Raw genomic sequence first — 16,821 nt, 5'->3', positions numbered from 1 at the left:
ACTGATAAAAAATCAAGGAGAGACACTGACAACTTCAAACCCACACCTGTCCGAGATATCCCAATATGGATTTGGCATCAATGAATATTTGTAAAGTGGTAATATTCAGTTTACTTTAGACTTTTCGTGCCTTTTATAACAGCAAGGCACCATCTCGTATCTCACGGGTGTATTTGTCCAGTTTATTGAAAGCATATGGTTATCAGATTGTTCCCAAAACACATATTTAGACAGAAAGTTAAGGAGAGCTTTTTGTGAGCCTTTGTTGGCAATTGTAAATCATGTTTGAGCTCTGCCACGCTCCCCCTCACCCAATCACCACAGCTGACACGTTTCTGCATGTTGTTGACATATTTTACTAATCTTTAACTCCCTAAAAGTAAAGTTACTTTATAAAAAGCAATGCGCTCTTGAGTTGTGGCGATAATGGACGTGTTTTTGGAGATGTCATAGCGCACACTTTTAGGCTCACATTACAGAAGAAATCGAGCTTTTATTGTTGTGACACACAACAAGACCCTTTGTACTATCAGTTCACACAGTAGGTTTCACCCTCTCAGATGCTCTGTGTTAGGGGGCCCCATGCGTAATTGTCTTTGCCCAACTACTTGAGCTTTGCGCTTTAACGCATAAAGTAAATGTTTGTCCGGATATATGTGGCATTAAAAATGTCATTTTCTTTGGTGTAAATCATATTTTCCGAGTTACCAAAGAGATAAGCTACTCTCTGAAATAATTTAAAGACCAACTTGAAACAGATTAAAGTTCTTCAATGACTACATTACCAGGTCATGTGATATGGGCCCAATCAAAAATACGCAACAGCATATTTCATAATGAACAAATTATTGAAAGATATCCCCGAGATAGTATTGTTTTTACCTCAGTTTTAAGTACTGTGGCGGACTTTAAGTTGATTTTAAAAGCCAGTTTGCCAAGTTACCATAATCACTGTGTAACCTGAACGGCACGTGCCAATATTATGAATGGCAAAATGTGGCATGGCAAGTATCCTGAAAGATAAAAAAAATCTTAAAACATCTGAAAAAGAAAACTCACACATCCTGCAAAGAAATCTCCCTGAAGAGGAATACACAGGTATATATTGAATGTCTCCTACGATTCCAGCATTTGCGCACAAAAATATTACACTCAGCGTGACTTTCTTCCTGTCCAGCGTTTCTTTATGAACACAGAGAAAGTATTACTGATGAATAAGAGGTTACTGTCTGGCCTTTAGAACTTCCAGTGGAGCTGAACACTTGCCATCTACATTCGTGTACCAGGTCTGCTTGGTTGTGGATAAAGATTTGTTATGCGTAAAAATATAATAGATATATTAAAACATACTATTAGTGCATGTGAGCGCTTTTTCTTTTATGCCCGGAACTCTCCAGCTCTTTCACTCTGAAATCTAAATGGTAAAAATACAGTTCAGCTTGGGATCTCAGAGGTGTGATGATACTACGTTGTTTGTCAGACAAAAGCATGGCCTAATTGAACCCCAATGATAAAGCTCCAAATAATGTTTTTTTCACCCAGAAGTCGAGCATAGCATGACTGACAGGATGTTATTAGTATATAATGAACATTATATGAACAGATACAATAAGACCCTCAAAGAAGCAGCAGTTGTCCTAAATTCTGCCTATTGTTTTTAGGAAAAGTCCAGAGAAAGTCAGGTCAAGCGAATGCAGTTTGATCATAAAATGTTTTTAACCTGGCATACATAGGTCTGCTGCACAAGCCACTTTACCAAATGCATGTATTTTACTGAAATTACAAAGAATACATAAACAGATACACCAGTGTGAAGACTAAGGGAGAGAGAGGGGGAGAGGGTGAAGGACGCGCTGCCTGGAAGCTGATTGGCCCCTTGACAGGCGCTGTTGATTCAGGCGCCCACCGCGCAAAAAGATAAGATAAAGGCCATATAAAATAGCAGAGATGCGCATCCATCCCTCACTGTCAGCTGCACATATACGGGGTCTGCTGCCTCCTCCAGCTACAAAAGGATTAACAAGGACAACGGGCTGTCCCTTTACGCAAACATCACCTGTCAGGTAAGTGCAAATAAATGCATCCATGTGAAGTTTGTCAAAATCTGGTATTTGATATTTTGAGACAAAATTGATTCTTTTAATCACTCAACTGAGAGGTAAAAATCCGCACTTGAATAAATCTGATCATTTAAGCAGAGTTGAAGATAATAAACATATTGATGACGTATGGAAAAGATTTTCAGCTCTCAAAAAAAAAAAAAGATTTTTAGAGGTAAACTTGGTTAAATTACTTTTTTTGGTGATTATTTTCTTATTGCAAAACATGCTGTATATTTGTGGTTATACATCCGTGTTTTTATACTATAACAATTATTTTTCAATTGCGCAGGATGTCTCCTAAAGTACCGTGCGCCCCCAGTCACCTGCGCGCATCCAGAGACGCAATGACGCACAGCAGGCTTTCTCCAACTGCTCGCAGCCCTTTGAATAAGGGTGGTGATACTTCAGAAAGCTCCTGCGACAAAACATTGATCGAATCCTCCTCAGTGAAATATCTAAAACCCCAAAGCAGATGTGAGCAGTCTGCACAGCGTGGCAGGCGCAGAATGAAGGCAAACGACAGAGAGCGCTCCCGGATGCACAACCTGAACTCCGCTCTGGACGCGCTGAGGAGCATCCTGCCGGCGCTGCCCGAAGACGCGAAGCTCACCAAGATCGAAACTCTGCGCTTCGCCCACAACTACATCTGGGCTCTGACCGAGACTCTGCGCATGGCCGACCAACACGGACACGCGCCAGAGTACCTGCCAGCAGGATCTGATCTGAGCAGCCCAACAAGTGTTTCATCTGCGGAGTGGGACTCAGCATCAGCCGCAGAGTCCTGCTGTGTGACCTCAGCTGGCTTTGACGCAAGACACTGTTACACCTCCGCTCATCAGATGAAATGTAAGATTTTATCAAGAGATCAATCAAGTGTTTTCCCCGTCGCCTTTTATTTCAAATCATTCTGTGGTGAAAATGGTCTAAAACACACTTGGCAATGTTGACTTGTGTTTTTGTGAGCAATTCTGAATGACATTTGTCAAGGGCCACATGGATCAGGAAAAAGCTGCTGCACTCATCTCAAAGGATGAACACATTTCATGATCAATGAATGGGTTTGGTAATTTATTATTTTTATTCCTTTAACACTTGAATAGACATCAGTTTTCCTGTGCTGCATTTGGATGTCTCTCACTGGAATTTAAACCTCTGAAAACTAAGGAAAGGAAATTGGTGTGATTTCTTTAAAAACAGGAAAAAACATGATGAGCATCTTGGCAAGAAATGCCCTATATACATATATATATATATATATATATATATATATATATATATATATATATATATATACTTTCCTGAGGTCATTTTTTAAAAACTTTTTTTTCCTTTTGTGCTTATTTTCAGGTCATTTTCTTGGAATTATCCACTAATTTCCTGCAAATTTTTAGGCCATTTTTTGTTGCTCGTCGCCCTGCTGTGATGTTTTCTTAAAAAAGAAATCATGCCGAATTGCTTAGATTTCAAGGGGTTAAGGAAAATGTCTCCAATTTCCTCTTTTTAAATGTGAATATTTTTCTTGGTTTCTTTGGGTTGTGGATGAAACAAAAAATTTGAAGATGTCATCTTGGGTTCTGGGAAACACTGATTGACATTTTTCACCATTTTCTGACATTTTATAGTCCAAAGAACTATATCAAGTCATCAAGAAAATATATCAGACAGAGATAAAACGACAATGAAAATAATTGTTAGTTGCAGCCCTAATGATCAGTGATGTCACAGCAGGTGTTGACCATCAGAAATCGGGCAAAACATCTGCAGTGACGCCATTGATTGACATCCTGTTTGTCCAAGAACAAGTGCAGCAGCATTTTCTACCTTCAGTGCAAATTGATTCTTTAAAAGCACTTAAACTGAGTTCACAACACTTGGAAATTACTGTTAAAAAATATTTAGTAATTTATTTGGGGCCATTTCTTTGTTCTAGAACACAAATTCACTGAGGTGGCAACAAGTCAAAGTTTTGTAAGTCACAAGTAACTGTCTTTGCCCTCAAATCCTCAAGTCCTTAACTTTGAGTCCTGCAGAGGTTATTATGTGTTCTTAACCAGATTTAATGACATTTAACAACAAATTAATAGTATATTGCGTTTACAAAAACCATGATTGCTTTGTTAAAATGTGCATTTCTTTGTTACTGTAGTTCTAACTTGCACATTCAAAGCGTTTAGCACCATCAACCAGTAACCACAACAGAATGAGTTTTGTGAATTGTGTGTTTGAAGGCAAAAGTCATTGTTGTAAAAGTCTAAGAACAGTTGAAGTCTTTGATTTTGTCAAGTCTAAAATTATCAGATTTGTGACTCGAGTCCAAGTCAAGCGAATTGAGTCCACACCTCTGCAATTTATGAGCATGTTGCACTAATTTACTCCCAGTTCACTAAAACACCACAAAGCACAATCAATGATTTGGGAGGACGAGATCATTTGTTTAAGCTAAAAATATTTATTAGGTCATGATACTGAAATGTGTTTTTGCTTCATAAAAGTAGGTCTATTTATTTAAAAATAAAACTGTAGAAAACATGTGTCTTGGGGTGAAATGAAGTTTTTCACTGTTTCCATGATTCAAAAGAACATCAAATACAAAGACAAGTATGACTTAAACACAGTGGCTGCCATTAAAATGTTTGGGGATTTTTTGGGGGGAGGAGAAAACAAAAAAATGCCATCTTATAGTATTCGTTAATTTTCTTTTCATAGAGGCCAAAGTTAATGTGCAAATCAACATTTTCAGAGATGCAGTTCTCTACTGTCCTGCCTACCGGTGACTATACTGAAGCGTACTGCGAGAGAGAGAGCAAGAGTTACATGTCATCATGTGTCGGGTAATGTCATGGTGTCCTATAGTGGCATGCAGTCCGAGGCTGAGCTCAGGGAGCGCTCTACTTGGGGAAGACGGTGACCACGTCGTAGCCTTCGGGCGGGGTCACTCGCTCGCGTGCGTGCGTCTCACAATAAATCTTGTCCTCCACAAAGAAATGTCCCAGCCGTTTTAGGTTGACGTTGCAGTCTGTGCAGGTGTAGCACTCGGGGTGACGGAACTTGTCCCTCAGCTTTACCACCATCCCCCTGAAGAAGACATTTAAAGATCACATTTAACCCCGAGGAACTGTTTGGTGTTTTTAATGCACTTCACATTTGATCATTTTGGCAGTGTTGATGCATATACCTGAAGTTTGGCAAGATTGTGTATTTTTGTTTAATCTTGGAATTTCCAGCTCAGCTTGTTACATTCATACTGTTACATGCAAAAAAAAAAAAAATAAAATGCACCATTGAGACTCATTCAAGCTGCAATTTTTGTATATATTATATGTAATATATTTTTCATATATAGTTTTATGAAGGGGTATCTTTTTGTCTTTTCTTTCTTTGCCTTTGAATTTTTGTACATTTTACTATCTTCCTCCTGATGATGTCATCTTTTACCATATTTGGCATATGGAAAAAATGCATGCTATTTTCACTAGGTGCAGTCACAATCAGCGTTGCTGCAGATCATATACATATCACAGACTGTGATAATCAAAAAAAAAAAAAAATCTACTTTACCAGCCCTAAGGGTTAACATAATTGAGACAAAAAAGCATGTAATTTATGCAGACACTAACTCATGACTCATTTGTGTGCACTGCAAAAGCTTTGGAGCTACACTACACTGACAAAACTATTTGGACGGCTGAACATCACACCCATTAGTAACTGTTGAATATCTCATTCCAAACAATGAGCGTCAATCTGCTGCTGTAACAGCTCCCCCTCTTCTGGGAAGGCTTTCCTCAATAATTCTGCACCTGGCTGCAGGGATTAACTCCCATGCAGCCGCGAGAGAATTACTGAGGTCGGTCAGTGATGTACTACGATAAGGCCTCCTTCACAGTCGCTCTTCCAGTTCATCCTAACAGGCGATGGATGGAGTTTACTCTGAGCACCAGTCAAACACAGAAAAACATTTTTGTGCATGAGAGCACTGTGACTTTGAAACAGGAGGAGTGCTGCCACAAAGTTGCACATGTTCGTCTAAAATCCTGTTATGTCATAGTGTTAAGATTTCCTTTTACAGGAACTGAGGTGCATAAACCACAAAAAATGTACCAAACCAAAAGTAAATGTATGTGAGCAGGGTTATGGCAGGGGACAGAAAAAGATGCAACAAAAGTCACGGCCATTCTGATTCTCATATATTGCTCACTTTGAAAGATAACTGTGCATGAAAAATAAGTTTTAAAGTAACAAAACCTAAAACAGGGCTGATATATATTTCTTACTTACAGACGCTTCATGCAATCAGTTTAAGATGCAACGATTATTAGGTAATTATTTTTGTTAATTTCAAAATAGCAAAGTCTTGAATGGTTTTGAAAAAAAAAACCTTAACCCAGAGGGCGAATTTGGCTTGTTTATTTCATTACATAAAAGTTGCTCTAAACATCCTGCTGAACCCCGTTCAAACTCTCAAACTCTTTGTGGTAAAAAATAAACAAATGGTCGAATGTTCGTAATAAAAATCTGAATCAAATTTGGCTAACATAATTTGTAACACATTACCTCATATTTCAAATAAACATCAACAACAAAACTTTGTAAACTTTAATAAAAATAAGGGTTGTTGAGAGCGTCCTGTCACATAATTAACCCCTTGAATCACTAAGTGGATCTCAAATAGACCTGACATGAGTAAAAAGCCCTTATTATTATCTGCTGAAAAACATCCGTCACAAATAACTACACATACTTTTAGGATTCCTGAATCCAAAGCACTAAAGTTCACTAAAAGTTTTTTTAAAAGGTCTCAAGAATGTATTTTGGGGGTGAATCCACTAACATAAGCAGATGCTACTGCAGCCACCAGGTGGAGACAAACTCCAAACAGAGACATCAACACTGCGGGCCTCTAAGTGTTGCGTCACTATGTGGAAGTTTTTGGTGTTAAAATACTGAGAAACAAGATAAACAGCAGGTGTCACTGAATCTGGGCTGATGTTTAGGTATGAAGTCATTAATGGCTCTGGTACGCCTCCCAAAGTGCTGCAAAAACAAACACGTCATCTATTAAACAGCACCGAGGAATCATTGAATACTCACACAATCCCAGATCCACATTTGTCGCAGGAGGGTAACTTCTCTGTGTTCCCCACTGATGATGCAATCTTATTTGAGGGTGCTTTGACACTCCTGAAGCCTGACGGTTTATCAGGGTCAACTGCAAACAGCAGACACACAAAATAATGATCTTAACATGCTTTGAGCTTCACTGGCTTTGCACACATCTATAATTGGGATTTCAAGTCATCAGGAATGAAAACAAACATAACAGTGTAATGCTTGACTGCTCTTTGAGGAAGCTGTGAGCTTCGCAGGATCCGTACCTGTCTGAAGGATCTCCTCCAGCACTTTGAATGAAGTCGACTGCCGAGGAGGCTCATCAGACTCTTGGTTCTCCTGCAGCATCTTGTAAACCTCTGAATCCGCTGCTACATGCGTCCGCTTGCATGTCTGCGATGGATCTGATGGAGCCCTACAAAGCAAATGTTTACACTTCAATCTGTCTGCAGGAGCCACGGGATGCAAAAATGTGAAAACAAAGTCAAAGGGCCTTCAGCAAAGGAGGATTAAAAGAGGAGAAATCAAATAGTGTCACAATATTGGGGTGCAACACATGTACAGTGAATCTGGTCGACAGTTGCTGAATGACTCAGTCGCGGGTGCATTATCTTCTAGTTCTTTGTTCTACGAAAGTGCGCCACCTATTGAGCTAACTGGCAACAGCAGACCAGGTATCACTGTGCAGGGTGTAGAAGACAATGTTTTACCTCACAGTTTTAGTTTTATCATGTTTTATTGTTTAATCCTGGTCACAGATTAAGTTCTAGATGTTTTGTGCGACATTTGCTTTGTGCTGAGACAGCTCAATTTCACACGGATTAACAGACTCCTGTGTGTAATTCTTGACTTCTCAACCAGGAAGACAGTCTTTGAGGTGTTGAAGGGATTAGGATAAATTAAATCAGACTGTGCTGAGAATAATTCAGTCGAGGGTTTCCAAGTTCTGTTCACCTTTGCTGTCACTAAAACATCTTGATTAGTTCAGCACACAACCCATTGTTTCAGGTTAGGCTTGACATGATAGAGTTAAACTTTGCTGTGAGTGTTGACCTTTACATGACATTTACAGGGGAAGGACTGTACCGCTTTGTTGACAAGTTTGAAACTGTGTCTGTAGTGTAGTTGTGACGTCATAACTTAAGTCCTGACAGCTCGTTTAAAGGCTCAGTGGCTGAATGTGGACTGTGAGCATCTTTCTGTGGATTGAGCCTTTTGATACTTGTAAGTATTTATATTATTTACTATACCTACTTTATAGACAAGAAAGACAAGTTGTTTTTTTTTACGATAAAGGACCTTTAAAGGCTGCATTTAGTGATAAAACTCTCGAAACCATTTTGACTATAGCTGTGTGAACACCTTGTCATACCCACATTACTATGACGTGTAAAGACATGTATCACCCAGCCCTCTGGGAGCTGGCCTAAATTTTACAAGCTCAATTTTTGCTGAGCAAACAAACAGAAATCTACTGAGTATAACCTGATTCCAGCAGTTAGAAGCCAACCAGCCCCTGAGCTACGAGGGAGTGTTTTCAATCAATAAAATGATCGATTTTTAGATGCATTGTGTTTCTTTATAGAAAAACTCGATCTCGTTGATCAAAGTGCTTTTGAAATGATTGTTTTTCATTGCAGTGAAAATGTGGCTTCGGTGCTGAAGACAAAAAGTACTAACATTGCTGGGTGATGGTTGATGAATCTGTTGGGGGTTGTTTCAACTGTGACACATGAGAAAATCACAACAATAAGAAGCGTGTGAGCGTTGAGCTAAAGCATGTTAGCAACCTTGAGTGCAGTGGAGCATGTCGTTAAACTTTAACCTGCTCTTTCTGATTAAATGGTGTGTGCACACACTTTGGATTTAACACAGTAGAAGAGAAACTAAGCAGAGTAAGAACCACAGAGTGTGTATACTCTGTCATATATGACAGTATTAGATATTTTAGAAACACAGCTTACAAAGCAACCTGTAGATGTCGATGCCAGATAAACACACGGTTAGGGGTCGACAGTTTATTGGCCTGGTTGATTATTGGGGCCGATATTTGGCATTTTGCTGATTATCTGCATGAGCATTTTATCCTAATGATCGCAGATAAAATTAATTAATTAAAAAGTGCAAAGAAAGTGTCAGTATGGGGGGAACTTTTACTTTGTAAAACCTCAGAGAGCTACTTTTATTTATACATTTTTATTTTCACTTGACAAGTAGCTGGGAACTTGCTGTATATGATGTTGAAAGTTTCAGTTTTTGATTATATTCCACATTCTAGATACTGACTGAAAGATTTTCATGTTTATTGTAAATGTATATCGGTTCCAAATATCGGTGATCAGTCTCATTAACTAGTCATAATCGGGATTGATTTCGGCCCTGAAAAACCAATAGTGTTCGACCCCTTCACAGAATTCACTTTAAAAGCAACAGTCCAACCTGAAATAGTGAGTCAAAAATATTGTTCTATTTTGTCGATAACTCAGCTGCGATGACTCTGTAATCCTGTAACAGTCTACAGTGTGATCAAAGTTCGATACTGACCGGCACAGACTGGGAGGAGAAAGGAAGCTTGCACTCTCAAACCATCACAACAGAGTTTCCCACATATTCATGTATTTGCGTCTGCCTGCCATAATGAAAACATCTGCCGCAACGTATTGATTTTATATTTTTGTAGCTGGGTTGTTTATCATGATTCTCTGAACTCATGATGAGTTCTACCTGCGCTGCGCTACAGACCCGCAAAAATGTCCCCATTTAGGTAAGGGACACAATGATTAGGAAACAGATTTTAAAAAACGCCATCCGAAACTACAGCCACTCTTTCTTTTTCTGTGGGGAAATGCTGCACAGGCCAGAGCCTCTCGTTAATGAGTAGATGAACACTTCCTTCTGAGATTTGGTCAGCGACTTAGTTCAGTAGAAATAAAACAGTTCCCACATGAAACTGCTCACAACAAGGTCTGTTGATATCGGCCGATATCTCCAACACTCTGCTACTCACACCAAAACAATCTAGATTGATAAATAGCGCTATAGGTCAGAGGAAAAATCTGCATTTTTCATTTTGGTGTGTACTGTTCCTTTAAGGTCATCATATTACTGCGTTTTCTTTTAGATCTGTCTCGACTAAAGCGGTGTTGTCTGTGATTCATCTTACTTGTTGTCGGGCTCATTCGCTGTAGCACTGCTTTTAACAACATCCACGGCTGCGTTGAAGTCCTTGATGTTCTCTGAAGAGTAGAGACCAGAGGGGTTGTTGTACGTGTTGGTCGCAACTTTGGGGCCAAAACTGGAGAAGGGCAGAGCGCTCCTGTTGTGGGTCGAGCCTATGTGCTTCACCTCCTGTAAAAATCAAAGTTGTCCCCGTTAAAGCTTTTTTGTGAGTAACAAAGCAAAAGGTGCTGAGTGACAGATTTGTGAAATAACTGGCACGCCGTCCGAAACATGCAACTCGCAGTGCACACTTGGTGACGAAACTTTTGACGTCTTCAGACAAACTATAATATAGATTGTGTTTTATGAGCTTGCACGTGTACAAACGCGCAGCTGATATCAAGACAGTTAGGAATATTACTCAATGTCTGAAAACACCCAGCCTCTTGTGTTTTCAACTATGGATTCAATAATGCTGCGACTGCACACTTTGAAAACTGATTGTTCCACTGAAAACGTCAAAACAGCCTCATATTTGCGTCTCCAGCTGCTGCTTCTGGTTTGACTCAAAGTCACACATAATTTAGCAGGATAATGTATGACTGGATTCTGCCTTAATTATAGCTAACGGCCTTTAAGAACAAACATGTCATGACACTGGCATGCCATGAAAGTGGGCGCATAAATGCCACTAAATCCAGCTCATGCTTCACAGTGGGAACACGGAAAAGTCTCCAAATATAGCTCATGCTTCAAGCTGACTATAACATAGCAGAATACCCCAGAGTCTCTGTGAGCAAATAAACGTACATTAAAAAAAATAGCCTAAAAAGTATGAAGCAATGGTTTAAAGTAATAAACAGTGGCGAGACGTCAAAGCGACAGACTCCAGACAAGCACTTGAAACACGTGTTATTGTGTGTGTGAGAAAAATGCACAACATCTGTGACCTGTGAAACACACAGAGCCTGAGACACATCACACCGTTTCCTACATGAATTCACACTTTGGCCGCAACTTTCCACTCAGCGGGCAGGAACTGAGGCTTGCGTCAGAGTCTGGCTGATAAACTACCGTCTCCTAGGAAACCTCCTGTTGGGAAGTAAACAATGACTTCATCGTTGGCAGTGTAAAGAAAAAAAAAAACCCAACCCACACGGCTTTGTGGGCGCGGTGGGAAAGGAACATGCAGGCTTCCAGACGCTAATGGCTACCTGTAATTGTGATTCCCAGATTTCAAGCTAAATGAGTTATTTGAAAAGCTCTTTTGGTGTTGAGACCGCAGACACACACACACACATGCGCACACACCTTTGGCTCTGATGCAAGATTCATCTTGTACGGATGTGTCTTCCCTTCCTCAGACGACAGCGGCGACCACAGTTTAGTTTCTGACCTATAGACCAGAGAAAGGACAAGAATTCTTCATCAATATTGTTGAAAAATGCTAAAATCACAACAAAAAGAGGAGTATTGATGTAATGCTGGTCTTAAAAACAGTTTCAATCACAGTTTCAGCCACATGCTGGCTTTAAATATAACAAGCCTGAGGTTTTTTTTTGTTTTTTCATCTGTAGGTATGTTTTTTAATGCATTTTTGACAATTACTCCACCCCTGCATTCACTACATTCCCTCCTAATTTGAACAAACATAGTTGCTTTAACCTGCCTGCTGACTCCATTTCAACATCTCTGCTGCTTGAAATCAGCTACCAGAGAATTCTGATGTCATGCAAATGACACAACACAAAATTACAACAGAGCTTAGCGTACATACATGACTCAAAGTAAAGACTTCAGGGAAACAAAAGACCCACTCGTCCTGTAAAAAAACCACGAATAAACACATCACTTCCTGAACACCTGGATTGCGGCCGAGCGCTCTCGTATTACTCAGTGTTTTTCAGGCCTGCGGCTATGCAGATCAGACTGGCACATGTTGCTTCACACTACCTGTCTATGGAGAGCACCAACTCGTCTATGCACCCCTTGATCTTGTTCTGTGCATCCAAGTGAGTCATGCCCTCCGTCGGTTCTCCGTTGATGGCCAAGATCATGTCTCCCATACACAGGTTGGCCTGGGCAGCTTTGCTCCCGGGGGTGACCTACAACACAGGAGACGTGACTGATAAGAAGCAGCAGCTATTTGGACCGGAAGTGAGCTTGGATTTTAAGGTTTTAGGGTACACACATCCTGAGAAAAAGCTGTACCTTTATATACTTTCAAAGACCAGTCAGGACTTTTTCTGTAGCGGCTCTGCAGCTGATTAATCGCCTGCCATTACACAAGCTGAGACTGTGATGTTTTTAAGCTTAAAACTGTGTTTAAACTCTTATTCTGTTTTTTTTTTTAAACCTAAATCCTTGGGTTTGAAATTAGTTTTAATTTATTGTTTTAGATCTTCCCTTATTCATCTCTGCATTTTATGTCTCTACACTTCGTCGGGTGCACATACGTGTCTGTCATTGTGAAGCGATTGGTGCAAAACCTGTGTTGCTTTTGAAAGTGCTATATAAATGAAATACAAACTCTACTTTTGCAATAAAAAACAAAAATTGAATCATAAATATGTGGAAAAAACAAATTTGATTTGAAGCCAAAGATAAATGATTAATAAGTCTGAAAGTTTTATTTAATTTATATAATTTAATTTATTTATAATTTACTTCTACAGGTGTATTGTTTTAACTCTGACCTTCAAGGATCTTTACACACATTTCCATATTTACAGTAAACACGAGAGAGAGAGGTATTTTCAGGCGGCCGGGGCTCCCTGGAGTGCAGACACTCTATCAGAGATAAAGGCTTGAAGCAGACAGAGACTCAGTCCAGGAATTCCTAATCACTTTTCCATGGGTGGAGTGGAGCGACCACTGTAAAAACATTTACAACAGGAACAGCAGATGCCACTCAGGCAAAGTACACAGGGGAAGGTCATATTCTCATTCATTACTGTCACAGGAGTGTCACGCCGTAAAACATGTATGATGCAGAGTTAAGTTTTGCATTTATGTACACCATGCTGTTGTGAAGTAACAGAACGGGCTGCAAACACTGTCAGCTTAGACAAGGAGGACACTCAGGGATGTCAGAATAAAAAATGATTTTTTTTTTGCCTGTACATTTTGTGCTTTTAATTTAAAGTTAGGACTAAAAGAGATCAAATATGTAAGAAAGTCTGTAGGCGTTAACGTTGAAAATGGTAAGCCCTTTCATTAATTGATTAAGGCTAAAATTACCGATCATTTCATCAAGATTTTTTTAAAAAAAAAAACTTTGCTTATACCATACAATAACACATTTTTTCCTTAACATGTGACATGCTTTTCAAAGTTCTGACAACCATTAATCAATCTTTGATTAATTGTTAACATCCCTAGTAGATATGATAAAATAATAGGGGTGGGAGAGAAAAAAATTGAAACAGCATAGTGTTGCGATATTATCGCATGGGTATTGATACACAGATGGAGTACGGATTTTTTAAATTATATAAAGTTAGTAAGTTTACAAATTCAAAATGATACTTTTGGTAGCATAGCAGACTAACAAAATCAATTGCTGTTATAGTCCACTGAATATAATTTGCAGCGATAACAATGAGTGAAGTGAAGTGATTAGACTGAAAAGTTCATATTATTATAGAAAACATGTTGACAAGGTTTTCCTTTGAGGACAGAATTTGAAAAAAGACAATAAATCGCTTTACAATTCCAATATGTGTTATCACAACACTCGAAATACCGCATCGCTTTTAATATTGCAAAAATATTGTATCATGACTTAAATATCGTGATAATATGGTATCATAGGGGCACTGCTGATTCCCACCTCTATAAAGACTGGTGTATCTCTGCTATCATTTTGTTAACATTTAAAAATTCCTTTTAAATAATGTGGAAAATTTTAATTTTTACTAGTTATCAAGTTAAAAACGTGTCTTCATAATTATGGTTACAGTACATAACACTTTAAAATCCCTTTTAAATAATGTGAAAAACTTTTTTTTATTCAGGAATCAACCTAAAAATGTGTGCTCATGAATATAATAACTAAATACTTAATAACCATATTAATGAACACATGCGCTCTAATCGCTCATGTCAATAAAGTTGTTCCAACATTTTTTCCCCACATTATTTAAAAGGAATTTGTCCACTGTTAACTTGTACACTTAAGTTCACAGTTGCTTGCAGTTAGCATACATTAAAGAAATAAGATAATTATACAGCTTCAGTACCGAAAGAATTGAAATGGGGAAATGAAACTTTATAAAGGAAAGTAAAACACTTATTGTCATTAGCTTAGAGCTCGAGATGCCGACACACACTGTAACAATAGTTAGCTAACAGTTACAGTGATGCCACTTTAGCCTCTGTGAATTAACGTTAGCCTTTTGTTGAGACGAGCTAAAGTTACCTCACAGTCTGCTCTCAGGACAGTCGAGAGGAAACAGCGAGGGGTGAAAGTTTCGTCGGGACATGCCCAGGTGTAGTTACACTAAACTACACCGTACAGCTAACAGTAACACTTACCCGGGAAATTGTCAGCGGCTGGTCGAACTCCTTTCCCCCCACCAGCCTGAAGCCCCACGGCCCAGGACCCTGCAGCGCGACCCGGAGAGGCATCACGGTGATGTCGGCTAACAGAAACTAAACTGTCGTGTGTTTTATTTAAGGTCTGCCTCAGAGGTGACTTCCTCCTGCTCCTGACATGTGCCGCTGTCGACAGTCACAGTTTCAGGCTGGCTCTCAGCAGCAGAGCAGGGGGAGGACCCTCAGGTTACAGTTGGACGAATAGATTTTGAAGTTTCCTCGCTGATAAGTGAGAGCGCAAAGATCGTCTATTGACAAAATGGCTCACTCCGTAATATATGTGTGTGTGTGTGTGTGTGTGTGTGTGTGTGTGTGTGTGTGTGTGTGTGTAAAAGCTAATCAAGCCTACAGAAATGTGAGGTCATTTTGTCATCGTGGTTAACCCTTTGAAAGCTGGAGTGACACATTACAAGTGGCAACTCCCATCCTCTTGCTGAGGAATTTCAGCTACTACCCTCTGGGCGAAGGTTTAAAGTACCTAGGTGTAGGCCAAAGCTACAGGAATAGCTTTGTTCCAACTGCTATCATTCATTTAAATAAAGTTAAAGTTTTAAATAAAATAAAGTTTTGCTTTAGTGGCTTCTCTTGAGTCCTGTTTCTTGTAAGCTTGAGAGTACCCGATGTTTGCCCTGTCTGTTACGCTTGTGTCCTCTGTGTTTAATGTTGTAAACTAACATGGATGCTCTCTCTGTTATGCTGCAAAACAAATCTACCTACGGGTACAAATAAAGTCACCTCACCTTATTACTTTTCTTGTGCTGCTTTCAGATGCCTTTTACAAGTTTTGAAACCTTTAAACCCTGAGCAAATTGGTGGGATTTTCTCCCCCCCAAAAAAATGGGGAAGAAAAGGCAATGAGCAACTTTGTATGAAATGTTCAACAAATTGCAGAAATTAAGTAGATTTAAAAAAAAATATTTAAAAAAGTAAGGAGCAAATTCCAGGGGGAACAATTAATAAAAAACAAAAAAACATCCCTGCATATATTTCTAATTTTCATAGTTACATATTTGAAATTAGGTTAAATTATTATATTTTTTTAAAGAACTTTCTTCAGGTCATTTTTACTTGTTTTGTAACTTTCTTTTTCATTCCTTATTTTTTAAATTTATTTTTTAAAAACTAATTTTCAGGTAATTTCCTTGTACTTATTACTAATTTAATACTAATTTTTTGGTCATTTTCTTCATTTTTGTGTCATCAAGCGAGTTTGCTCAGGTTTCAAAGCGTTAAGTAACAATAGGACCCCGGGTCAAATTTTTTTTTTTATACCATTACTATAGTATACTATACAATACTATACTATATGATACTATACTAAGAGATCAAAACCAACAATGAATCCTACTAACCTGTATCCAAAGCCAATAAGCTTGTTCCTCTGTGGATTATTTACCAGCACATAAAATGTGTATCATTTCTCATCTTAAAACAGTTCCCAGCACATCTGCTACTGGTCCAGTTAGACTTGATAAAAACTGCAGTGCTGAGCAGATTTATGCCAGTGATGGTAGTTTTAGCATTGTTGGTACTGTTAGCTGCCAGCTAGGCCACCCCAGTGTTGAGAGCTGTGTGCAGACAATCCCAGCTCAGAGTCTGAATGGCAGATATGCTCTGAATGTTGCATACAGCTCCTTTAACATTAAACATATTCATCTGGAGAAAATGAGCTGAGAAACTCAGACAGGAGACGAAAGTCAGAAAATGATGAAATGCATTGCAGTTTTTGGTCTTTTCGTGATTTATTACTTATGGGAAAAGATAGAATGACATCAGATTTAACCAAAGGACTGAAAATTAATTCCTCCTGTCACACACATGTTCGAAACAAATCACACAGCTTTTGGATGCCGAA

At 38.9% G+C, this 16,821-nt stretch overlaps 2 protein-coding genes across 2 annotated transcripts; one reads left to right on the top strand and one right to left on the bottom strand.

The window, feature by feature from the left end:
* The first annotated feature begins 2,392 nt into the window (after positions 1–2,392).
* neurog3 (neurogenin 3) lies at positions 2,393–3,075 on the top strand. Its single transcript, XM_088086603.1, has one exon. It carries the CDS (start codon positions 2,393–2,395, stop codon positions 3,047–3,049), a length of 657 nt encoding a protein of 218 aa, XP_087942729.1. The 3' UTR covers positions 3,050–3,075.
* Positions 3,076–4,531: 1,456 nt separating this feature from the next.
* On the bottom strand, positions 4,532–15,187 carry pdlim1 (PDZ and LIM domain 1 (elfin)). The gene is made up of 7 exons (XM_042502296.2): positions 14,907–15,187; positions 12,324–12,475; positions 11,682–11,766; positions 10,375–10,559; positions 7,478–7,626; positions 7,194–7,311; positions 4,532–5,177 (listed from the first exon to the last, which is right to left on the bottom strand). Exons 1-7 carry the CDS (start codon positions 14,997–14,999, stop codon positions 4,991–4,993), a joined length of 969 nt encoding a protein of 322 aa, XP_042358230.1. The 5' UTR covers positions 15,000–15,187; the 3' UTR covers positions 4,532–4,990.
* Positions 15,188–16,821: the final 1,634 nt, after the last annotated feature.

This window comes from Plectropomus leopardus, chromosome 13, assembly GCF_026936395.1.
Source record: "Plectropomus leopardus strain MGB_pleo_1.0 chromosome 13, ASM2693639v1, whole genome shotgun sequence".
Lineage (NCBI taxonomy): Eukaryota > Metazoa > Chordata > Actinopteri > Perciformes > Serranidae > Plectropomus > Plectropomus leopardus.
The sequence above is the reverse complement of the archived record's forward strand: the minus strand, read 5'-3'. Positions and strand labels throughout refer to the sequence as shown.